The 25,734-nt window shown below is 46.5% G+C and overlaps 2 protein-coding genes across 2 annotated transcripts in view; one reads left to right on the forward strand and one right to left on the reverse strand.

Annotated features, from left to right (window-relative positions):
- Positions 1 to 14,223, reverse strand: part of TNKS (tankyrase) — a 154,423-nt gene extending 140,200 nt beyond the window's left edge. Inside the window, exon 1 of the mRNA XM_061994273.1 lies at positions 13,710 to 14,223. Coding sequence (XP_061850257.1) covers positions 13,710 to 14,205 — 496 coding nt within the window. The 5' untranslated portion in view covers positions 14,206 to 14,223. The remainder of the gene's footprint in view (positions 1 to 13,709) is intronic.
- A 7,104-nt stretch (positions 14,224 to 21,327) lies between these two features.
- The window catches only part of MFHAS1 (multifunctional ROCO family signaling regulator 1), a 28,297-nt gene continuing 23,890 nt past the window's right edge, over positions 21,328 to 25,734 (forward strand). Inside the window, exon 1 of the mRNA XM_061993801.1 lies at positions 21,328 to 24,580. Within this exon, the coding sequence (XP_061849785.1) occupies positions 21,379 to 24,580 (3,202 nt within the window). The 5' untranslated portion in view covers positions 21,328 to 21,378. The remainder of the gene's footprint in view (positions 24,581 to 25,734) is intronic.

A 25,734-nucleotide genomic window follows, 5' to 3' on the forward strand; every position in this document is an offset into this window, starting at 1 on the left:
ATCTTACATACTATCTCTCGATATAGGTATTTGTCTTGGGGAAGACTCATACTAATAAACACTGAAGGACATTGCCAGTGCTCAAGCAGAACAACCTTATTTCAATCCAAACTACACTCTCGCTCTTCTACAAAGAGTCTGACTACTCCAACTAAAAAATTGACAGACTAAGAAGTTACAGATAAGTAGGACAAAGACCTCAGCTGGAAAATAATGCCTCAGGAAGGTCTCAGGCTAGGAACACAGCCTCTGTTACATCCAGGGAAAACATCACCACAAAGTCAGCATCATAAAACTAATACACTTCAAACTCCTGCATCAGCATGCCAGGCCCTGACACCTTTAGTTTGTTGTCCACAATCAACCTGTAAAGGTTCTAGTGCCCAAAGGTGCTTCCTACTGCCCCCAGTGCCTTAGGGCAGCAGTCTCTGATTGCCCACCCCTATCAGTAAAAAGTCTTTAATCATGCATCCCCAATGTATGCATATTTGTAAATCAAATATGTGCACTACAGTATTATCATGCAGATTAAACATTTATAAACATAGAAAAAATATGAAGTTTGAGATAAAAATGAAATAAAAACTGTTTTAAAATTTTTGTATTTATTAATGGTACAAAATATATTTTCACCCTGCATCTCAGTAAAATATTTTGCACACTATTTTGGACATCATTGCCTTAGAGGACAGGAACAAAAAAATCAGGATCAAGAGAGACACTTTAAACACAGGTGTTCATTTTTCTGACTAGGATGCACCTCAAAAGTTGGACTGCATTTCTGGTGAAAATTGGAGCTAAAAGCAGTACTATCAGAGATTTTAAAAGTATGTATGAAGAATCCTAGGTATATGAGCTATGTTTATGTAACAGTTGTATTAAATGCTGCAGCAAGTGAAATTCCATCACAGTGGTGCTACGAGCTTATAGATGGTATTAACTCCACAGATCAAAGACATTATTTCTTTTTTAGAAGGCAAATACAAAGTTTAAGTAAAGCAACAAAGAAACTGTTGATTCTCTCCCAGGTGACTATGTAAATTAACTGCCACAAAATGCTGCTGAAACGGTGATAGAAATAGTTCTCAAAAGTCAGTATGCTTTGTGGCAGGCATTAAGACTTTGCAAATCAGAAAGTTTTACCTCAGAGTTGCAGTCCCTGTATAAGGCCTCCATTTCAATGAACTAAGCCCCTTTTTTTGCCAAAGCAGTGTACTAGTTTGAGCTATGCAGACTTATGGTGCAGAATTAACATGCTTTTCCCCCACAGTCCATACAGTGAGATGTTCAAGTCAAGTCTAGCAGCTTTGCATCCACACTAGGTTATCCAGTGAAGGCTAGTATTACAATTTGACATCCAGCTTTCAGTCAAGCTACAGGCTTTTCTTCTGCAAGAACTTACACTGTTTTCTCAGTGAAGCACAAGAGTCCCTCAGCATCCCTTCTTAAAGGACATAAGTTTTTTATAAGCTACTAATGCTATAGGGTTAAGGCAGGTAGAGCCAAAACAAAAAAGTAATTTTACCAAGGCTTACCACGGTTTGACAGTTTAACAATATCTTTAACTCTACCTAATGAGGTATTCTTTTATGAGACACAAGCAAGCAGGTGATGAATGGTCTGGGGAAAACATGGATATGTGCACAGATGCTCACATCTAGCAGAGACTATAGCAGTTCATACCTCAATTAATCATGTACAGTAATATAGCTTTAATGCTGTAGTTAATAGGTACAGTCTGGTTACTTTTGCATACCTGTAACAATTCCCCCATCCCCACTGTAGAGAGCCCTCAGCTGCTTACAGCATAGATCCTGGACCACTGCAAATTACTATACCAAGCAGATACTAAAGTGGGTTTTCTTTAATACAGGGGGCTAAACAGCAGTTCAGCAACTGCTCCACAAGCTCTTGAGCCATACCAGCTGCAGGGAGGGGTCAACAATCCAGCCCATCCCTCAGCAATCCAATTTCAGTCCATCAACACAGATGAGTCGAAGCTTTCTGGTACATTATATACTGATCACTTCATGTTAGAAATTACATCACAGAAATGGAAGCGTGCAAACCAAAACTGCTATTATTAAAGGTGATACTTATTTATCACGACAAAATTGCTACCAGAAGACATGTTTTTCTTAATTGAACTGTCAGCAAGGCCACTGCTACAGTAAATCACTGCAGCTTCTAGCATGAAAACTGATTTGTTTGTTTGTTTCTGTTATAAAACGGTCAAGGAACATCACCTGTAAGTCTTGAAATAGAAAACGACAGCTTAAGTGGGTACAACAGCAAGCAAAGAATATCTGTTTCCACATCAAAGCTAACAGGCCTGGGGCATAAATATCAAGAAGCAAACCCTCAAGGTTCCCACATTTATTTTATTCATTTGACTGGCAGAAGAAAATTGAGCAAGGCAAGAATTAGAAAAGGACACTTTCAACTAAACAGTAAATCAACAGATTTTATGAGCCTTTAGTTTTTATAGACTGAACTACTGAAAATAGTGCTGAAAGTGCATGTGCATTTGCTTTACATGTACCACCTGTCTCAAGCAAAACCAACCTGACAGTGCCTGAAAACAAAGATTCCTTTTCAAATTGTTGTGTTGTGGTTTTCAAAACTACACACTTATATCTTCAAGGTATTGCTAGACATGGGGCCATTGACAGTGGTATTTTTTGAAATGCCAGCAATAAACACTTTACAGTTTTTGGTGAATTAGATCTTCTGTTCAGTCCTCAAAAAGCACAGTAAATGTTACTACAATTTTATCCCACACCAGACTGTCCATCTTTCAGAGAAAAAATAACCACTTATGGAAATATCTTCTTCCATTGCCACCTCCGCCACTGCCACCATAGGCAAACCTGTAAAAACTTGAATTGACAAAGTACCAGAAAGTCTTTTAAATGATCGCAAGACTCAATCTGACAAAGTAGATGTAATTACTGAAACTCCTGTAGTGTTGGGATCACCTTTCGTAAAAAACAGCAGGCACATGCCAAACCATGTGACAGATGAAGCACACACAATTTGGTTTAAACTGAAGAAACCGAAGTAATTTGAGTTTCAAAATCTCATTCGGGTTTATTTCCTGTGCAACTTTAATTCACAAAGCCTAAGGAAGAGCTCCCAATAAAGGGCCTGTAATTAAAGTTCCCAAAATACAGTCAAATAGAAGGTTCCTACAGAAAACATACAAATCCAGGATAACTATGGAGGACAGTCACACTTTAAGGCAAGTTTGTTTTGATGGATTCACCTGCCAGCTCCCAAGGCATATTCAGAGGCAGTGTCTTGTATTAGCTTAGGCTATTTTGCACAGATAAAATGCATGAGATTTGCCCTCATTTTAGCTTCTTTACAGAATTTAGAAGCTTCAGGTAAGTCACAGTACCAGAAAACATACTGTCCAAAAAAGGAAGGAAGTAATAATCCCATTAAAAAAAAAGGCAGTAACAAGAGAACAACTGAAATTTAAGAGTGGAACATCATCAGTCAAACCAAAGAAAACACACAAATTCAGAGTTACTGACAAGCTCTTCATTTCTTCAGTCACCTCACAAAAACAACTAAAGATTAAGGCTTGCCAAAAGCCAGGAAATGGACATAGCTATGATAGCTTTATATAAATCAAGTCAGGCAGACAATTCAGAGGAAACACCACTTCACTAGTTCTTTGTCAATACTGTATTCTTGTCTTTTGCCAATTTATACAGATCACTTCAGGCTGAAGGTGAGAAGAAAAGGCTTTAGTCAGTAAACTAACTGCTTGAAAATTAAGCTAAATAATACTTTTAAATGCTCTCAGACAAGATAGCACAGAGACACCACCAAATGCTTACTACTCCTGTCACAAGACTTGTCTTATTCCCCTTTTACATCCTGCTCCCAGCCTGTAAGCTTGTCCTGTCCCATCTCTTCTTCTGGCATTGAACAAGAGTAACAAAAGGCACAAGAGTGAGCAGGTTGAATGCAATAAAAGGAAAGCAAAAGGAGTGTCAGTTGATACCCTCTGTTACATGCTCCAGTTCGGGCTTCTCTGTTAAACCTATGTTCAGTTAGTCAAAAGCTTTCACACGGTAACAGTTTACAGACACTTAATTACAAATACTCCCAGAAGCAACAGTTCATTGCTCGATTTTAAGACTCATTTTCAAAAAGTTTAGTTAAAGACCAAATGAACACATGGGCTTCCCACTAAAATCGGAACACCGTTTTCTCCAGTGAGCACAACATATCAAATACTCGTATGATCAGTTTAAGTACGACTGTACTTTTTCCAACCACTGTCCAATTAATGTCACAACATAGCACAAACTCCTCAAAATGCCAATTCCAAACTCTGCAAAGCTGATGTTAAGTGCAGAGTTTAACTGGAAGACTTCTAACATGGAAGACCTAACCCTTGCTAGGCGTTTTAATCCCTTCTTTTTACCTGCTTGCTCTTACACGCACATTGACTCCAAAAGAAGTTAAGTTTTACAACAGTATATATAAAATCACAAATGAAGCATACCTGCAGGTCTTACCATGATCTTAAGCAAAGCAGCAAAGATGCTCTTATTAAGTTTAAACCCACCTATTAGAGCACTAAACATAGCTCATATGAGAACATAAGGCCCTGAGGTGGAGAAGCATTCATCTTGGAGACATATCCTTTTGAGAATGGTTTTTGTTAAAGGGTGGAAGAAGTTCAAGATAAGCCATCATATGTTTCTTTGCTTTAGTATTGCATATTCTGGGACCAGATTTTTCACCAAGACAGGTCTAACAAAAGCCACCAACACTTCCCTCATTTCACTATGCTGAAATCAAGTAGACAGCCTTCAAGCTGGGCACCTGGTTCAGTGTTACCAAAAGTCTTGGATTGCCTTGGTAAAATCCTTCAAAAGATTTTAAATGGGAAAGAGATACAATACATTACACAAAATACTTCAAGATCATTTAGGATAACAAATTGCAGCAAGCTGAAACTTTGGAGGAAGTAATACACTTGTGACATTAACAGAGTTCATGTACTACAAATGATACAAAATCATAAAAGAAAGAATTCCAAAGTCAAGGTCAGTAATTTTTCAACTCCTCTTTTTAGATGAAAGTGTCGGCATTTTTCAGGCTCTGAACCTGTAAGGCTGCCAGGATGTTTCCTACTCATGTACACAATCTGCAGTCTTCGTTCTATCCAAATGAATCTAGCCAAAAATTATTACCCCTGCTTTAAGTTGCACAAGACAGAATTAATCAGTGACTTAGCTTTACAAACAACTGTTGTTGTCAGACAGCTTTTCTGCGGCAAGGATACATCAGACAACTGCAACAGAATGAGTCAGAGTAGTTTAAGAATGGTATTTCAAGCAGGGCTGAGATTGCACCAGAGTGGATTAGGATGTCTTTGCATAGAATGGAACTGTATAGTAAATTACCAACTATTTGCCATTTCCTGTCTCTCCCTCAAGGAACACTGAGAAGCTAGTTACATCAGTTCTGCCTCCTTAGTTGCTTATCTCACATACACATGTTAAGTAGCTTGCATTTTTATGATTAGCAACTTGTGAGTTGACAAATCAACTTGATTTGCTCTCTTAAAATCTGACCACTGACTATTTTCAAACCCAAGCGAGATTCCTTTGCCTTCAGGATTAAAGTTGTGTACTTCAGAAATTTTCCAAAGAATAGTTATATATATTAGCTTTTATAAAAAGATTTTACTTCCAAAAGCCATTGCCAGTGATATCAAAAGCACACTTATAGAAAATACTTTCCTCAAATAGCTTTTTGCTATTACCATACACCCAGACAAAAAGCAAGCAAGGAATATCCCTAAAGCTCTAACAAGTCACCTTAAATCAGGTTTCTCCAAGCCTGAGTTTGGACTGATATCACTTCACTCTGTGATCCCAGCTCCCTACCTTAGAAAAGCCACTCTGGAAACCTCTACCTCTTCCTTGGTACAGCAATTACTATTAGTGCTCTCTATATCCTTAGGTTAAATACCAGAAAGAAAGCAACTGAAAAGCTAAAATAATGTGTTGCATAAGAACCTGAGAGGCTAAATTCATGATAAAAAATTTTAACTTTTCCTAAATGGGTGTGTAACTGGACTGTGGCTATATGAAGACACTGGCTAGGACTCTGCTTACTTCTATCTGGTTCGTTCACCTGTGTCATGGTTTTGTGTGGAGTTGTTTCTGGTAATGGGGAAGGAGCTGTAAAGATGGCTCCTCAAAGAAGTTGTTTGAAATTCTGCTCAGCACTGAGACAGACTCACTTCTGGGGCTGAGCCAATTAGACGCCTCCATGATCACTTTTTAAGAAGAAGAAGCCAGATGAGGAGGGTTCTTCCTGTTCTTTCTTCCTTCTGGTGGTGGTGCAAGGAGTTGCAAGAGAGAGAAGTGACCACAACGACCCCAGGGTCAGTGAGGGAAGAGATAAAGAGATGTGCTGGAGCAGACTCCCCTGCATGCTATGGAGAAGACTGGTGAAGCAGAGAGTTGTTCACACTTTGTAAAAAAAGACCCCGTGCCAGAGGCAGTGACTATGCCCAGAAGAGGTTGTGTCCTGTGGGAGGAACCCCATATTAGCAGAAGCCATAGCTGCTAGGAAGAACCCACACCAAAGAAGTTCATTAAGGACTGTGTCCCATGGGAAGAACCTCATGTTGGATCAAGGGAAAAATGCAAGGAGTCGTCCTCCTCTGAGCAGAGGGAAGCAGCAGAGCCCATCTGTGAGAGACTGACCATATTCCCCATTCCCTGTTCCCCTGAGCCATTTTGGGGAGAGGAGGTAGAGATATCAGGAGCAGTGAGCTGGGCCCAGGAAGAAAGGAGGGATGGGGAAGGGAGATGTTAAAGTGCTGGTTGTAATTTTCTCATCATCCTGCCATTTTTTTCTTTTTGTTCTGTTTCTTGTACGTAATCAAACAAACTTCCTTTACTTTCCTCTGTAAGTTGAGTAGTAGAGTCTGTTTTGCCTGGAACCGCAATTGGCAGTGAGCCCTCCCTGCCCTTGTCTCAATCTACAACATCATTGGTTATCTTTTTCCTCCCATTTTGCTGAGGCTTCTGCCATTCTAACGAGGGTGGAGGTGGATGGGGGACACTGAGCAAGAGACTGTCATGGTGCTGGTTGGGCAAAACTGCAACAACCTGATAGAGGTGGTTTTATTAAACATTTAATAAAATTTCTGAAAGACACATTGTTATTATTGATTTATCAGTAAGGACTAGGCCTAAAAACATGAATCAAGGTGCCAGCAGCAAATACATATATATCCTTTTGTAAGGCTAAATCTTGTTTCAGAAGGGAAGAAGCGAGTCCATTATCAGGCCGTCTCCTACAAATTCTTGCTGGCTCTAGGAAAAAGTTGGAATTTCAGAAAAAAAGTACGACTCCTCCCCATCGAAGTATATTAGATGTAGAAAAAGGCCAACCTTGGTATAGGAGTGCTATAAATAGAGGATGACACACAAAGAGAGAGCCATGAAAGCATCATTGCCAACCTGCTTCAAACACAATGGATCAATACAAGCACTCCCCATCCCACAAACCATATAACGATTCCCAGCAAACATGCAGGCTGAGAATAAAGTTCCATTCTACCCCACACAAAGCATACCTAAAACCTAACACATTATCACATACACTGAATAATACAGCCATTAATAATGAAAGTCAATAGCATTTCCCAAGGGGAAAAAAACCCAAATCTCTTATATACACAGAGCAACCTACTCATTTGGTGATGTTGGTTAAAAACGTATTTTCTCAACTATGTGCCAACATCATCACCAAATTCAGGATTATCAAACCAGTTTACAAGAACAGACAACAAGGGCATAACAAAACTTTTCAACTAGCAAGGGGCATATAATACAGTAAAGATATTCTTAATCTAGTCAAAGTAAAAATGAAAGTTAAGATCTTTCTCAAGGAAAAGAGGTAACATATCTTTCCAAAGAAGCAGTGCAGGGGAAAGGCAAGTAAGTGGAACAGTTTGTCTTAATGCAGTTTTACGAAGAGCAGAAAACAGGATATTCTAGTGAAGAGGGTGGAAAGTACAAGAAGCGTCAAGTTACTTTTAATACAAGTTAACAATCCAATTATTTAGTGAACTCTTCACCACAGGATCATCATCTACTTACTATCTTGAAGAAACTGTGCTCAAACAGTTGCTAAGCTACAAAACACAGGAAGGGTAGTCAGAGAACTATCATATATGAAGAGGGCAAGTGTATAGTTCTTCCCTAGACATTTGCTTTTGGCCATTGGTACAGATAAAACCTTGAGCAAAATATGCCTTTGTTCATGCCTAGAACAGCTGCTTTTTTTTTTTTTTTTTTTTTTAGTGATAAGCAAGCTAGTTTTCACTGAAAGAACTAAATGCAAAAGCTATGAATACATTAATACTACCACTAAATTTCATTTCTTTTATTTCAAAATCACTTCATCACTTTCCAGTGTTTAGGACCTGTTCTTAATATTCAGTAACGTGAAGAGTATCCAAAACCTATACTGGTACCAGAGATCCAAATATCCTGTGATCCATACAACATTTAACACACTACTGAGTTTTTCTCTTTCCAGGCATGTGGAACCTCTATAGAACAATCCCTCAAACCACTTGCAAAAGAAAAGCTGAACACAGGAAACACCTTCAGAATGTCAAGAAAGACTACACTAGTATAGTAACCCAGTTGGAGGATGAAAGGAAAATGATCCTTCATTTAACCGCTTCCCTCAGGGTGTCCCAGTCACCCTGATACAGCCTCAATGTTAATTTCTGTCTTACTAATAGCAAACCAAAGCAAGTCAGATTTATTCGGCACATCAGCTGACATTTCAACACAGACTTGAAAAAACAATTCCTCTTCAATCAGATCAATTGAAAATGCAAATATCCCAGACAACAAAGCCTAGTAGCCTTCTACAAGGGCATAGCTGGCTGGCTAGATGACAGGAGAGGAGTAGATGTCATCTACCTTGACTTCAGCAAGGATTTCGACACCATCTCCCACAACATCCTCATCAGAAAGCTCCGACAGCGTGGGTTGGATGAGTGGACAGTGAGGTGGATCAAGAACTGTCTGAATAATATAGCCCAGAGGGTCGTAATCAACAGAGCTGAGTCAAGTTGGAGGCCTGTGGCCAGTGGAGTTCCACAGGGATTGGTTCTGGGGCAAGTCTTGTTCAATATCTTCATCAATGACCTTGATGAGGGGACAGAGTGTACCCTCAGCAAGTTCACTGATGAAACCAAACTGGGAGGACTGGCTGATTCCCCAGAAGGCTGTGCTGCCATTCAGCGGGATCTTGGCCAGCTTGAGAGTTGGGCAGAAAGAAACCTCATGAGGTTCAACAAGGACAAGTGCAGAGTCCTGCATCTAGGAAGGAACAACCAGTACAGGCTTGGAACTGACCTTCTGGAGAGCAGCTCTGTGGAGAGAGACCTGGGACTTCTGGTTGATAACAAACTAACCATAAGTCAGCAATGTGCCCTCATGGCCAAGAAGGCCAATGGCATCTGGGAATGCATCAGGAAGAGTGTGGCCAGCAGGTCAAGGGAGGTTCTCCTCCCCCTCTACTCTGCTCTGGTGAGGCCTCCTCTGGAGTCCTGTATCTAGTTTTGGGCTCCCCAGCTCAAGAAGGACAAGGAACTTCTGGAGAGAGTCCAGCGCAGGGTCATCAAGATGATCAGGGGACTGGAGCATCTTCCTTATGAGGAAAGGCTGCAGGAACTGGGGCTGTTTAGTCTAGAGAAGAGGAGACTGAGGGGGGAATCTCATTAATACTTACACTTATTTAAAAGGTGTACGTCAAGAGGATGGGGCAGCACTTTTTTCTGTAGTGTCCAGTGACAGGACAAAGGGTAATGGAAAGAAGCTGGAACACAAGAAGTTCCACTTAAGGAAAAAATTCTTGCCTGTGAGGGTGAGGGAGCCCTGGCACAGGCTGCCCAGGGAAGGTGTGGAGTCTCCTTCTCTGAAGTTTTTCAAAACCCACCTGGATACATTCCTGTGTAACCTGATCTAGGTGGACCTGCTTTAGCAAAGGGGTTTGGATCAGATGATCTCTAAAGGTCCCCTCCAACCCCTACCATTCTCTAATTCTGTGTGATTCTGTAAAAGTCTGGATAACACTACTGCTGCAACTTGTTGTGGTCATGCACACTTCACCTGGAAGCAGAAAATGGACAGATTACTTCAGCTCCTAGAAACAGATTTAGATCCATCCCTAGCATTTTAAACAATTTCAATAAAACAGAGATTTCAGTTCTCAGCTTATCCCTATCTTTCGTAAGTGCTAAGGATTCTGAATGCTTTCAGAAGTCACCTCTTTTATCTTCCTTCTGCCATGAGAAAGGAGACAAAAGGTGATTTAGAAGCCACAGAAAGCTTAAGGAAACCTGAACTTCATGTTTTTACAAGAAACTTGAATTAGGGAAGTTGTCCTTCCCTATTACGGTAAAAGTAACTTAACTGTCTGATGTTGCTGCCAAAAAAAGACATTTGAGAAAACCAGACTGCGCTTGGAAGAAGTCAAGTACTCCGGGGAAAAAACAAACCAAAACAGAAGCAAAATACTCAGCTATCCCCAAAGCTGTAAAACAAAGAACAGATTAGAATTCCTCTGTCACAAACCATAAGATTAGAAGTGGAACTTTCTCTCATCATTTAAGAGTTCTGCTTCAAGAAATTAGAAAGAATCAGTTTTAAATATTGCATACTGCACTCTCCTCTGGGGCACCCTCCTATTGCCCTAGTGAAGGCCATACAATTCACACTTAGGTATGGCTCATAAAATATGAGCTATTATCCATAACAATTCCATATACACACTAGACTCCTACGTCCATAAGTAAATAGGTTTTATTTCTCCTTTTGCCCATAAAGAAGGAGATCAAATCAACACACTGCATCACCAGCACATATATACTGCCTAAGATCACCTACATTCAAACAAGTGCTTACAGGTCTTTCCAAAATGCAAGACCTCAAAACGTCTGTCAGAAGAAATCTGCCAAATGCTATAACATGTCAAATCCATTTGAAACAAACATAGTGCAATGATTTCAGATAAAATACATACAGTAGCTAAGGAAAGCCTTTAAATCTAGAATAGTAAATATAGGAGCGTTAGGTATAAGAACTTAATCTGTTGTTTTCCTTGTGCTGTAAAGAAGTACCTTACATTACTATTATAGTAACATCTTACTGACATTATCAACTTTCAAAGCCTTATCCCCTTAAGTTTGTTTTGTCCACTTCTTCTGTAATCAAAGTAGAAGTTAGCACTGTGGCTTCAGCACTACAGTTTGTACAAGCATTGAAATTACAACTTGAAATCTCAGAGTTTAAGAGAAAGCAGCAAGGTCTAACTTTGCCTGAATCCCAAGCAGGCTCAAGATGAGTCTCACAAAACATTAGGAACTTCATGCACACACTTGCAGTTGTACCAGCATTGTGTTCCAGGGTTCACTAAAATTAAGACCATGTCTGTACCCTAGAAGTTCACTGTGATTTAAAGTCCACTTGCACAAGGTGAAGCTTTACTGGCAGAGCTCAGGGATCGGAGAAGAAGAACAAGGAAAAGGGTCAGAACCAAAAGCTCTTTTAGAGATTTTGTTAAATAGTACTTGGACTTTGAAAATGAAAACAAACCCATACAATCTCAGAGAGTATCATCTGACTGATTAATTGAATACCACTGTTAGAGTTCCAGGCAACACTGCAACACAAAATACTTATTTTTATTACTGATTTCAACACAGTGCTTGAGTCACACGCCAGCATTTAAATAGACTACTGAACACAGTCTTCTAATTAATTTATGTGTACTAGTGCACCACTTCAAGCTCACACAAGATCACAGAATCACAGAATCTTAAGGGTTGCAAAGGACCTCAAAAGATCATCAAGTCCAACTTCCCTGCCAGAGCAGGGCTACCCAGAGTAGGTAACACAGGAACTCTTCCAGGTGGGTTTTGAAAGTCCCCAGAGAAAGAGACTCCACAACTCATCTGGGCAGCCCATTCCAGTGCTCTGTCATCCTCACAGTGAAGAAATTCTTCCTTGTGTTCCTTTGAAGCCTCTTATGTTTCAGCTTGTATCCACTGCCCCTTGTCATTTGCCATCTTTGAGAACAGCCTGGCTCCATCCTCCAGACATCCACCCTTTACATATTTGTAAACATTAATGAGGTCACCTCTCAGCCTCTTCCTAGATAAGATCCAATCCCATAACTCTGTGGCACATGTCTGTGCCCTGACTAGAGACTTAGCAACTGCGCAAGTCCTGAGTTAGGGCTGAGGATTTAAAACACCTTTGTCATTTTACTTTTATCATAAATTTCACATACCATGTGCCCCTCGTGAATATCATAACTCATACAAAATTTTCTCTTTATGGACTAATCTCCAATAGCTCATGTAAGCTGTTGGACCTCACTGTTAACTGCTTTTATGACACTGTTTCTAATCACAATGACACCTCTTCACTGCACTAAGAGGCAGTCTGTGCTGGACACATCTGTAACTTTTATCAAATTCAGTTGTTCAAACTTCATCTCTCTTACCAGCCCACAAGATAGGCAGAGAACAATTAGCAGCTATGCTCAAAAGAAAAAAGAAAGTTACTAAGTACAAGGCATCAACTTTGAGTACTACTTTCAGCTCTAGGGCCCCTAATACAAGAGAAAGACATGGACATGTTTGACCAAGTCCAGAGGAGGCCACAAAGATGATCAGAAGGCTGGAGTATCTCCCCTATGAAGACAGGCTGAGAGAGTAGGAGCTGTTCAGCCTGGAGAAAAGAAGGCTCCAGGTAGACTTTATGGCAGCCTTCCAGTGCCTAAAGAGACCTGGAGAGGCACTTTTACAGGGCATGTAGTGATAGGACAAGGGGTAATGGCTTTAAACTGAAAGAGGGCAGACTTAGATTTGACATAGGGAAGAAGTTCTTCAATGTGAGTATTAGCAAGGCATTGGAACAGGATGCCCAGGGAGTCTCTGGATGCCTGATCCCTGGAAGTGCCCAAGATCAGGCTGCATGGGGCTTTGATCAACCTGGTCTAGTGGACAGTGTTCCTGACAACTGATAGAGGAGCTGGAACTAAGTGATCTTTAAGGTTCCTTGTAAAACAAACCATTCTATTATTCTACCAACTTTGTTTCCCATCAAGTCTCCGTAAATGACAGGAGTCTCTGACTTTCAAGTGCTACTACATGTGAAAGCCTTAACTTCAAGCCAACACTGTCCTGAATTCCAGTTTCTCACTTCCTGAGCACACATGCACAAATTTGCAGCAGCAGCCTACGCATCAAACACAGAGAAAGACTTCCGTACTTTTAGAACATACAGTCTCCCTTACACCTCCAGGATCTCCTCTCCCACTCACTTCACACAAAGGAAGGCTCATCCTCCGTTTTATGAGGAAAAACAAAGAAATTTAACCACTGTCTCTCCACAATCTGCAGCAAAATGCTACCAGGAAGCATGTTCACACTCCTCTCAACTTCAGTGTGACATCTCCTGACCCGCCAATATGCTGGAGGTCAACTCGCCGAAGCCAGGGAAGCTACTCTAGGGGAGCCAGGTGGGGAGCCGTACCCTCCCCATCCCGACGCACTCGCTGTCACTGCCCTCGCCGTGAATGGCCGGCCCTGGCACCGGTCCCGGCTCCAGCCCCTCCCTGGTCCCGATACCCACCGGCGGCGAAGTGGAGCGGCGTGGACTTTCGGCCCGCCATGTCCTTGGCGTTCACGTTGCCCGTGTCCACCAAGCGCTTGACGCGCGTCACGTCCCCATTGCGGCAGGCCTCCAGCAGCTCGCGGAAGGCCCCGCTCGCCGCGCCCGGGCCCGCCGCCTCGGGACTCTCCGCCGCCGGGCTCGACGCAACCGACGACGACGCAGACGAGGAAGAGGACGAGGAGGAAGTGCTGGAGCTGCTGCCCGAGCCCGGCGGCGGGCCCGTGGCGGCAGCGCCCGCGGCCTCCGAGCACTCCAGGGCCGGAGGCCGCTCCGCGTCGGGGGGAGCCTCGCCCTCGGGGCCGGCCAGGCTGTGGCGCTGCGCGGCGGGGGCGAGGTCGGCCGGTGCCAAGCTGGGACTGCGCGGCGGCGAGGCGGCGGCCGGCGACGAGGCCGGCCCGGGCGGCGGCGGCGGGTGATGGTGGTGGTGGTGCTGGGAGCGACGCGGCGCCGCCATCTTCGCCTTCCTCCGCCCCGCCCCCCCGGCCCCCGTCACTGCAGCAACGGCGGCAACGCCCGCCCACACTTCCGCCCGCGTCCTGCCTATCCCGATGCGCGGCGCCCGGACGTGACGGCCACGTAGTGGCGACGGACCGGGGCGGGGCGAGGCTGCCGGGGCCGCGGCCTCTCCGAGCCCCTCCCCGCGGCGTGGAGGTGGCTCGCTCCTGCCTCCTGGTGGTCACACGCTGCGTCGCCCCGCGGGGCCTGGCTCGGGGTGGGGCTGCACTCGAGGAGGGGCTGGGCGCGGGGCGGGGCGGGGCTGGGAGCGGGTAGACTGCGGTCAGGCTCTGTCAGGACACAGGAGAACGATATGGTCCTCTAAAACCGATAAGCAGCACTTTTGGTACCCTGAGCCAATGGTCTGTCAAATCTTGACAAAATGCTGTCCTTTGTGTGAACTTTGCTCATTATAATGTCATTGTAATACCAAAACAGACCTCCGTCCACTCCTCCTCGAGTCTGCGTCCTGAATTTTTTGTAAACCGTACCTTTTAAATGCGAGGCCAGAGAATTTCACACCAATCATAATAAAGGTATTTATGACTAAGGTCACTGAAACTCCACCTTGAGGGTGAAAAAAGGTATAAAAATGGCTAAAGAAAAGGAGATATTGGGAGAAGACACCATCGTGAACAAGTCAAGGGAAATTGACTCCTGGGATCAGTGGATGGGCTGAACCTTTCTTCCTCTCTCCTAGGAATACCCTGGGTGAGACTTAAACTAAGCGCTCCTTCAGGAAACTTAGAAATCTCTCTAGAATGTGACTCTCTAACTTTTTTTTTTGTTTATAATTTCACATCCTCTATCATATATATGTTTTTTTGCACATGCTTTTTCCTGCAGACGGTCACTATCACTGTCAACCCAGAAGAATCTGCATATCTGTTGCATGAACAAAACTGCACTGCTTCAGTAGCTAGACATCACGGTCTCTCATGGAACACGACCAAACCCTAGAGTGTGGCTGTGCTAGTTCATGAGCATGATTAGACGGAAGGTGCAGCACACTATCAGTGTATCCAGAGTCGTGATAGTTCACAGGAGGTGAACACACCTGGACTGATCGTGGCAAATTGGACATCACTCAGAATTTAAAACTAGCTCAACCCCCCACCTCAGTGAGGAGAGTCAGAATGCAAAGGGGTTTATTTTCTGCCAAACCAGTCTATCCCCTCTTAACGCAACACTCAGTAAGGCCTGGTGGGGTAGGCAGACCTGAACTGCCCAGGAATTGTATTTAAGTAAGGATAATTTAAATAATCATACTTAAATAAGGATAAACCGGTATTTAAATACAGAGTTTGGATTGGATTTGGAAAGCAGCAGGAAGAAAAAACCAAAGTGCGTCTATCTTACTGGTATTTTGGGGAGGTACAAACACCAGTTACAGATAAATTACTGGTAAACATCAGAAAGCCCTAGTAACTGTCATAAAGAGATCTCCAGTTCACTTAACTTTAACCTGTGAGCTCTGAGGAGGTCTCATTGACAGGAAAATATCAACATCAGCAATTCCTGCAGACTTATCAATATGCTAGGCACTGGCGCTCCCAGCTCTGCTGGGGCAGTAGCCACAGGTCAGAGAATGGAGCGAGACACGGGGAATTCCCGTTAAAGAGAGTGAAAATGACTAACGACAGCCAGCCTTGTTCTGGCAAGCAGATCTGCTTTAGTGGTTTGGCAGGGGAAGTGGTTTGGGAAGTGCTTGTGTAGCACTGTGTGATAGTGCATTCCGGGGTGCCATTGGCCGCCTTGGCCACAAGGGCACATTGCTGGCTCATGATTAGTTTATCAACCAGGAATCCCAGGTCTCTCTCAGCAGAGCTGCTCTTCAGCAGGTCAATCCCCAGCCTGTACTGGTGCATGGGGTTGTTCCTCCCCAGATGCAGGACTCTGCACTTGCCCTTGTTGAACCTCATGAGGTTCATCTCTGCCCAACTCTCAAGCCGGCCGAGATCAGGCAGCACAGCCTTCTGGGTAATCAGCCAGTCCTCCCAGTTTGGTGTCATCAGCCAATTTGCTGAGGGTACACTCTGTCCCCTCACCCAGGTTGTTGATGAAGATGTTGAACAAGACTGGCCCCAGAACCGATCCCTGTGGAACTCCACTGGCCACAAGCCTCCAACTCGATTTTGTGCCATTGATCACCACCCTCTGGGCTCTGTCATTCAGTCAGCTCTTGATCCACCTCACTGTCCACTCATCCAAGCCACACTGCCTGAGCACTGATGAGGATATTACAGGAGGTGGCATCAAAAGCCTTGCTGAAGTCAAGGTAGATGACATCTGCTACTCTCCCCTCATCTAGCCAGCTAGGCAGCTGAGCCATTGTAGAAGACTATCAGGTTGGTCAAGCAGGATTTCCCCTTGGTGAATCTGAGTTGAGTCCTCCTGATAACCATCTTTTCTTTCATGTGTTTTGAGATGGCATCCAGGATGAGTTTTTCCATCACCTTTCCAGGGATGGAGGTGAGGCTGACTGGCCTGTAGTTTCCCAGGTCCTCCTTCTTGCCTATTTTGAGGACTGCAATGACATTGGCTGTCCTCCAGTCCTCATGCACCTCACTGGTCCTCCATGGTCATTAAAAAATGATGGAGAGTGGCTTAGCATCAGCCACATCCCTCAGCACTTGTGGGTGTATCCCACCAGGTCCTATAGATTTATGGGTGTTAAGCTTGCCCAGCAGGTTTCTAACCTCATCCTCATCCAACAAGGGAAAGGCTTCCATTCTCCAGGATATTCTAGCCCAGGGACTGGGCTTCTGGAGGGCCAGCCTTGGCAGTGAAGACTGAGGCAAAGGAGACATTCAGTAGTTCCACATTCTCTGTATACTCCATCATCAGGACACCATACTTGTTCAGTAGGTTCACATTCTTCCTAATCTTCCTTTTGCTGCTGATGTATTTAAAAATGTCTTTCTTGTTTTCCTTTTCTTCCCTTGCCAGGTTTAATTCCAAAAGGGCTTTGGCCTTCCTGTTTTCATCCATGCATATGCTGGCAACATTCTTATACTCTCCCCATGCAATCAGGCCATTTTACTGCCTTACAAAGATTTCTTGCTTCTCCTTGAGTAGTTGCAGTAGCTTCTTTTTCATCCATGCAGGCCTCTTGCCTCCTTTTCCTGATTTTTTTACTTGTGGAGATAAACCAATCCTGGGCTTGGAGGAAGTGGTTCTTGAGGACTGATCAGCTTTCTTGGGCACTTCTACCATCTAGATTAGTATTGTTCCATCTAGAATTCATATAATTCCTGCAGAAACTGTGAGGAAAACAGTGTGCGGAATGCAGTTCTGGGCCAAATGTTCATCATTACAGTATTCCACTGAAGGTTGAGGAGGATCTTTGAGAACGTCCAGTCAACTCATTGCTTGTTCTCTGGCCAGGCACTGAGCCCTTGGAAACACAGCTTCTTCAACTGTGTCTGAAGTGGGAGCCTGGGGATTTTGCCATTTGAGCTGTGTATCTGGTGGTGTGGAGAGCAAGCAATGTCTTTGAGGAGCTGCCATCTTTGCTCAGTGCTGCTGCCAGAGCCCATGAGCTTTGCAGTGGTGCACAGTGCTTTACTACAGCAGCTTGATGCTTTCTGTCACACTGATTTAGGTTCATGTCCTGTCACAAAGCAGCTGATTATATTTGCATGCCTTGTCCTGCGAAGCCTAGAGTAGGGCTCTAAAATACCGATGGTAACTCGATGCCTTTTACCTGACCCAGAAGGGAGGTGCATTAGATAGGAATCTTATTAATGATGCAGCTGTAGGGCTCAGTAAAGTGGAGGCACCTCAGTCTTCAGCTGAATAATTAAACTCCATCAATAGGATTTTCCAGGGCCACTATTTAAAATGAATAACTCCAAATGCAATTCTGTCATATAATGGAATCCACTGAAATTGAATCTATCTCCAAAACAAAGCAATGAAAAAAAACACCCAAACCTAAATGCTTTGTAGCACTGCTGGCAATTTTACAGCCACCTGCCTCTCAGCCACGGCTGATGACAGCTAGGAGAGGAGCTTGGGGTGGTTTCTGAATACTTTTAAGCTCAAATGAATAGGAAATGGCTGTTAGGTTTAATGACCTTCCAGTATCCTGATGAGTAAATGAAGAGGAAGTGAGGAAGTTCTGTTTGGAGAAGCATATCTCCTCTATCTAAGCAGATGGGAAGACAAGGGATCATCTAGGTCTGTACCAAAACCTCTGTTTTCTGAAAAACAAAATCTTCCATTTCCCCATAAAGTATCTTGCTTACAATTGTCAGCTTTAACCATGGTGAATGTGTTGAAGAAGCTAAGAGACAGCAGTCCTGGCTGTTTGAAGTTACTCATAGATATGCACACTCATGCAGGTATATTAAGATAAAATGTAAGGTTCATGGTAAAGAGGCAGAGCTTTCCTCGTTGGACAACTTCCATGCAGTCCTAGGGACATCTTTGTACCAGTATATTGTTCATCATGTTTCTTTCTGGCTTAGCTTCATTCATGACCTACAGAAGCTCATCAAAGTTTGACCAGTGCTGCAAGACTTTCCTTCCCTTCTTCGTTACCTTGGGGAGGCATTCAGCTCCTGCTGTTTTGCATACTTTGTGCTAGGGGTTTTGACAGCCAAACCTTTCCCTGCTTAGGCCAGCTCTTCCCTCGTTGTCCTCACATACTGTCAGAAAGATGTGTTTAATATAAGCCATGACCTCTAGCACTGGGCAAAAAGAGATAAGCGCTTCCCTCCCTGGTATTTTCTAGCTGAGTCAAACAGCTGCTCAAAGTGTCCCTAGTGAAGGGGTGTGTCCATTTTTTCCCATGGGAAGCAAGAGGATAGGGCAGAATGGCAACCTTTCAGGTTACATTTGCTGCAGATTGCAGAGCAACTGGGAGCCTGCCCTGGCTTCTGAGTGGATCTGCAGTGCCCATGGATGTCAAGGAATGGGTAGCCCCCAATATTGCTACTACTTTCTCTGTCTTTACCTGCACAAGGCACAGAGAAGAAGAAACCTAGCTACAAATTTGGTACCAGAGACTTGTCTTTCTAGAAACATCATCTTGCTTTAAAAACATGATTTTGATAGCAGCAGGCTGTGTGGCTTTGCATGTACAGAGGTGGAAATTAAACTGTTCACCTGGTATCACAAGCAACTGGGCAATAGGGTGGGAGAAGAGAGTTAGTCTTTTCCCAGGGGGAATTTAATGCACTACTTTTGAAGTGGGGAAGGAGAGTGCTCCTTCTTCAGGAAAAGCAAAGACACTAAAACTGGGTTAGCCCAAGTGAAAGATTTACTGACCTAATGCAGGGATACTCTGAAAAGAAATGAAGGCAAGCCTGGAAAATAACTCTAGATGAGTACAATTTAGCAAGAGGCTAAAGTAACTGTTTCCCGGGGTCAGAATCTGACACTAGCCAAGTAGGAAGGATGGGAAGAGATTTATCCTCAGGTTTAGTTCCTCTCAGTAAAGCCCACCGGATCATGAGTATCACTGCATACCTGTTCCCTCTGAGCCTGACTGGTAACCCTGGGTTCAAACCACATGCCTAGATCTTAGGATTAGCTTTTCTGGCTTTGGGCAGCTCTTGAACTCTGCTTGGAGACAAGTTTTACTTTCACACAGCCATGCATTTTCTCAGGCCTGTGAGCTTTCCCCCCCGTCCTTTGCATCCTTTATTTGGCTTTACCAGCCAGTGCAGCAATTTTTTCCCTACTCAGGATGACCTCATGCTCAGAAAAGCAATTAGCAGAGACTTGGTGAAGGTTTGTTAGGACTTGGTGAACCTGAAAAGATGGTCTTACCTCTGCTTGTCTGATACTGATGGGAAAGATGGGAACTGCACCTGAGCCTTTGCCACCTGTAGTTTTGGTAATTAGTATATTTAGTAGATTAGTGACTATAGCTCTGCACTGGGTCAGTTTTCTTCAAGCATTGTTCTCATGAGGGTTCTCCACAATAAGGAAGAAAATAAAGGTTAAAAAACTGGTTGCCCTGTGCCCCACTTTTCATTTCAAATGCGTTTCTTTCTCTCCATGGCTCTGAAGTAATAGCTTACAGCATGCTTTAATGGTAGCTGTTACAATGTGAGAAGGTGGGAAGTGACTGTTCTCAGGCCTCCAGAGCATACTGGAGTATTCAATGCTGTACAAAGACAGTGACATTTTAAAACCTCCAAACGTTTGGGCACAGTGCATTGCTGGCATTTGTAAAGGTAAGTTCACACTGTGGAGTGTCCACAGCCTTTCTCAGTCTGCCTTGTGGCCCCACTATAAAATAGTCATGTCTCTTCCCTTTAGCAGTGATGGGAATTTCCAGGTATGTTTCTCTGAGCCCTGGGAGCAAAGCTTGGCCGAGGATCCTGAAAAAGGCAGTGTTTAGGTTCTGGCTAGATGTATGCAGCAAAGGAAACAAAGCACTGCAGGAAGGTGGCAGAGTTGCTCTGACTAACCAGAGAGTCACAGGCTTTTGCACCCTCCAACACGGAAACGCACTTATTTAATAGGAAAGGAAGGTTAATCTCGGTTTCTTGCAGGGCAGGGTGGAAAACCAGCCTTTGCCTTGTGCAGAAACGACGCAAAGATCTGCAATACAATAGCTTTTGCTGCTGGTCCACAGGGCGAACTGTGCTCCGCGAGACGAGAGGCTCACAAACCTCGCAGCTAGCCCAGGGGCAGGCTGAGACGCCGGGCCGGCAGCTGCTGTCACACATTGGGGGCCGGAGAAGCACCGCTACCGCTGCCCGCACGACCCGGACTTATCCCACCGGCGGCACCAGAGGGGCCGTAAGGAGGCGGTGGGGCCGCTCACGCCGAGGGCGAGGACCTTTCCTCCCCAAGGAGGAGCTGCCGGAGTCTGGCGGGCCGGCGTTTCCAGGCAGGCCGGGGCGGGTTGCCCCGGCGCCGGCTGGCCCCCCGGCAGCGGCCGGCTGTCCCCGCGGGCGGCGCGGGGCGGGCCATGTCCGTGTCCCGCCCACAGCGGGCGGCGGCGGCTACGTGCGCGGGGCGGCGCGGCTGGCGGTGCCGGCGCGGAGCCGTGGGGAGCCCCAAGCTCGCCGCGGCGGCGACGGCGATGCGCAGCGCGGCCGCGCCCATGGCGAGCAGCAGCGGCGGCCGCGGCAGGTAGGGTCGGGCGGGGCGGGGGCCCGCTCCCCCGGCCATGGCGCAGACGGAGCCCCCGAAAGCGGTGCGGCTGTGGCGCGACGCCGCCTTGCGCGCACGGAAGCTGCGGGGCGGCCCCGGCGAGCCCGAGCCGGAGCCGGACGCGGGGCCCCCGGGGGGGCCGCCGCCGCCTCCCCCCGCCGCTGGGGGGGCCGCTGCCGCGCCTCGCCGCCCGCTCACGGCGGCGGCTCTGGGGGAGGTGGAGGCGCTGAACCTGAGCGGGCGGGGGCTGGAGGAGCTGCCCGAGGAGGTGGGCGCCGCCCTGAGCGGGTTGCGGGTGCTCAGCCTGCGGCGCAACCGACTGGGCCGCCTGCCCGCCGCTGCCCTGCGCCAACTGGGCCGCCTGGCCGAGCTCGACCTTAGCCACAACCGACTGCGGAGCTTGGGGGACGGCGGGGCGCTGGCGGAGCTGCGGGGCCTGCGCAAGCTCAGCCTCAGCCACAACGAGCTGGGCGCCGATGGCCCGGGCCTGTCCCCCTGCCTTGCTGAGCTGGGCTGTCTCGAGGAGCTCGACCTCAGCTTCAACCGCCTCCGCCATCTGCCCGAGGGCCTCGGACGCCTACGACACCTCCGCGCTCTAGACATCGACCACAACCTGCTGCCCTCCTTCCCCACCCCTTTGCTGGAGCTGGCCGCCCTGGAGGAACTCGACTGCTCTGGCAACCGCCACCTTGGGGCCCTGCCCGAGGGCATCGCTGCCCTCCACCACCTCAAGATCCTCTGGCTGAGCGGCACTGGGCTGGCAGCCCTGCCCGAGGGCCTTTGCCAGTTGAGTGCCCTTGAGAGCCTCATGCTGGATGGCAACCGGCTGCAGGCCCTGCCTACCGACTTTGGCAGCCTGCAGCGCCTCAAGATGCTGAACCTCTCCTCCAATTTGTTGGGGGAGTTCCCTGCTGCCATCTTGGCACTTCCCAGCCTGGAGGAGCTCTACCTGAGCCGAAACCAGCTCACCCTGTTGCCCTCTCACCTCTGTCAACTCCGCCAGCTTCGCACCCTCTGGTTGGACAACAACCGCATCCGCTACCTGCCTGACTCCATCGTGCTCCTCCACAGCCTGGAGGAGCTGGTCCTGCAGGGCAACCAGATTGCCATCCTGCCTGAGGGCTTCGGGCAGCTCTCTCGTGTCACTCTGTGGAAGATCAAAGACAACCCCCTCATCCAGCCACCCTATGAGGTGTGCATGAAAGGCATCCCCTACATCGCAGCCTACCAGCAAGAGCTGGCCCACTCCCAGCCTGCTCTCAAACCTCGCCTCAAGCTAGTACTCATGGGCCTAAAGGATGCAGGAAAGACCCTGCTGAGACAATGCCTCATGGAGGAGGATGAACAGAGGGAGGATGTGGGAAGTCTGGAGGCAGGGAGCACCCGGTCCAGAGGATGCCCTGGGCAGCAGCAGGACACTGTGAGAGTGCCAGTTGGACAATGTTGCCCCTTCCCAGAGCCTCAGGACATGTCCTCTGCACGGATACCTGCCATGCAGCATCTGGAACATCTTCCCGTTGAGCAGCAGGACGTCCCTTCTCACATGGCCTCTCACCGATTGAAGGAGGAGATGCTGTGCCCTGCGCTATCTCTGCCAACGAGTGTTCCCCAGGTACCATCAGGACTGGGTCTGTCAGCAGGCAGTAAGGGCATTGAGGTGGTGGACTGGACAGCAGATGTGGAGAGGGGCCTGACATTCATTGTGTACGAGCTGAGGGGAGACCCGAGCTATGATGTGATCCAGTCTTTCTTCCTCTCTCCTGGGGCCCTGTACGTGCTGGTGGTGAATTTGAGTGCCTATGTCCCTCAGCACTTCTACCCCTCTGTGGGCTATTTCTTGCACTGGCTGGGTTCCAAGGTGCCCCATGCTGTGGTGTGCATGGTGGGAACCCATACTGACCTCTGTGCGGAGCGGGAGTTGGAAGAGAAGTGCCTGGACATCCATCACCAGATTGCTCAGCAGGAAAAGAGGGATGCCGAGGGGCTCCAGAACTTGGTCCAGCAAGTGGATGAGGCTCTGGGACAGGACTTTGACCTGCGCTGCTCCAGCCCGCATGCTGCCTTTTATGGGGTCTCAGACAAGAACTTGCGGCGAAAGAAAGCCCAGTTTCAGTACCTTCTTAACCACCGCCCACAGATCCTCTCTCCAGTGCTGCCTTTCAGCTGCTGGGACCGTTTCCAGGTGCGTCGCCTGCGGGACAAACTCCTCTCTGTGGCTGAGCACCGGGATATCTTCCCTAACCTGCACCGGGTGTTGCCCAAATCCTGGCAAGTGCTGGAGGAGCTGCACTTCCAGCCACAAGCTCAGCAGCTGTGGCTTAGCTGGTGGGACTCTGCCCGGTTGGGCTTGCAGGCAGGCCTGACAGAGGATCGGCTGCAGAGTGCCCTGTCCTACCTGCATGAGAGCGGGAAGCTGCTATACTTCGAGGAGCACCTCACCTTGCGGGAGTATGTGTTCCACAACCTGCCGAGGCTCATTGACATCCTCAATGTCTTCTGCCAGCGGGATACCACCGTGCTGCTCCAGAAACTGCTCAGCGACACTCACATTGACGAACTGAGGGCCACTCAGCTCCATCATTACGTGGAGGGCTTCTTGTTGCATGGCCTCCTTCCTGCCCACGTTATCCGTCTCCTCCTTAAGCCCCACGTCCAGAGCCGGGAGGATCTGCAGCTTATCCTGGAGCTGCTGGAGAAGATGGGGCTCTGTTACTGTGTCAACAAACCCAAATGCAAGCCCCTAAATGGGGCGGCTGCTTGGTACAGGTTTCCCTGCTACATGAAAAATGAGGTGCCCCATGCGGAGGCCTGGATCAATGGCACCAATCTGAGTGGACAGTCCTTCGTGGTTGAGCAGCTGCAGATTGAATATAGCTTTCCATTCATTTTCCCACCCGGTTTGTTTGCACGCTACAGCGTCCAGATCAACAGCCACGTGGTTCAGCGGTCAGATGGCAAATACCAGATTTATGCCTACCGGGGAAAGGTGCCTGTGGTGGTGAGTTATCGGCCTTCCAGGGGAGCTCTGCAGCCAGATACTCTGTCTATCGCTAGTCATGCGTCCCTACCAAATATCTGGACAGCTTGGCAAGCTATTACCCCTTTAGTGGAAGAACTGAATGTCCTGCTCCAGGAATGGCCGGGCCTGTACTACACTGTGCATGTCCTCTGTTCAAAGTGCCTTAAAAGAGGGTCACCCAACCCACACACTTTCCCAGGTAAGGCACAGCCCAGCTTGCCTTTCATCTCTTCTGGAGCTTTGTACCTTTTAGAATGGGGTTTTATGGTATTAGTCTTAGCTCTGTCTCTTTTTAATTTTTTTTTTTCTTTTGTCTTTTTTTCTTTGGTGCTCTAACTGCCTTCTCTGGTGACTTGAGTCATGGGAGAAAATATTAGAGTAGCTCCAAGGAGACAGGCTTAAAATAACCCTATTCTGAGATGAGGGGGGGTGTTATATCCCCCTTTGTCCCTGCCTTTTCACTCTGCTTTTTGGGTTTTAACCCCCGAGCATTGGCGGTGCCATTGTTGAAAAGGCCCTGACCTGTCCTTCTCCTTGTTTTGATTCCTTTGAACAGCACTTTTAAAAAATTTTTTTTTTTCCCCTGCGTCAATCCTTTCCTTGGGGCTATTTGTAAATGCAGATAGAGATGCCTGAAAGACTGCAGGTGTCCCCTCCTGCCCCAGCTTCTGCCCTTCACCTCCAAAACCTGGCCTGTGCTGCAGCCTCTCTGAATGCAGGAAGGCTCCTGCTGGTAGACAATGGGTGTGTTGGTCTCCATAGCCCTGTATAAAAAGTGCTTCCTCATATGGGAGCCCTGTGTCTAGCAGGAAGAATTATTCACTGAAGAGAGTGGGATACTCCATCTTCTTTGTTTAAGTATCTCACCTAGAAGTGGTTCCCAGAATACATGTTTTGGAGTTATTTTTGAGAGCAATTATTTTCCTTCCTCTCTCCCTCTTTATCTAACAAAATAAAGGCATCATTTCTCTCCTCTGGAATATAACTAGTTGTGGTGCTTTTTAAAGCTGTCGTTTCTAAAGTCATGGTTTTATTGGTGATGTTTTCCTTCAGCATCTGTTTTACTTTGTATGGATGTGGTTACTGCCTCCTAAACTGCGTCCTCTCTTCTCTGCTGGGTTTGTGGGGGCCATGGGAAAGGTGCTTTGGTGTGTAAATGTGCATGAAATCAAAGTGCACTCTGAACTGTAAGCAGCACTCTAGAAATGTGCTCTTTACACACACCCCCTCACCCATGTTGGAAGCATTCTTTATTTACAGGTACCCTGAAACTGTGAGGAAACTGGAGTGGTGCTGAATTAGTTCATAGGCAATTGTGAATAATAAGATGTGTTTCAGGGGTTTGTTTTGGTG

The sequence above is a fragment of the Colius striatus genome, chromosome 3, assembly GCF_028858725.1.
Source record: "Colius striatus isolate bColStr4 chromosome 3, bColStr4.1.hap1, whole genome shotgun sequence".
In the NCBI taxonomy this organism is placed as follows: domain Eukaryota; kingdom Metazoa; phylum Chordata; class Aves; order Coliiformes; family Coliidae; genus Colius; species Colius striatus.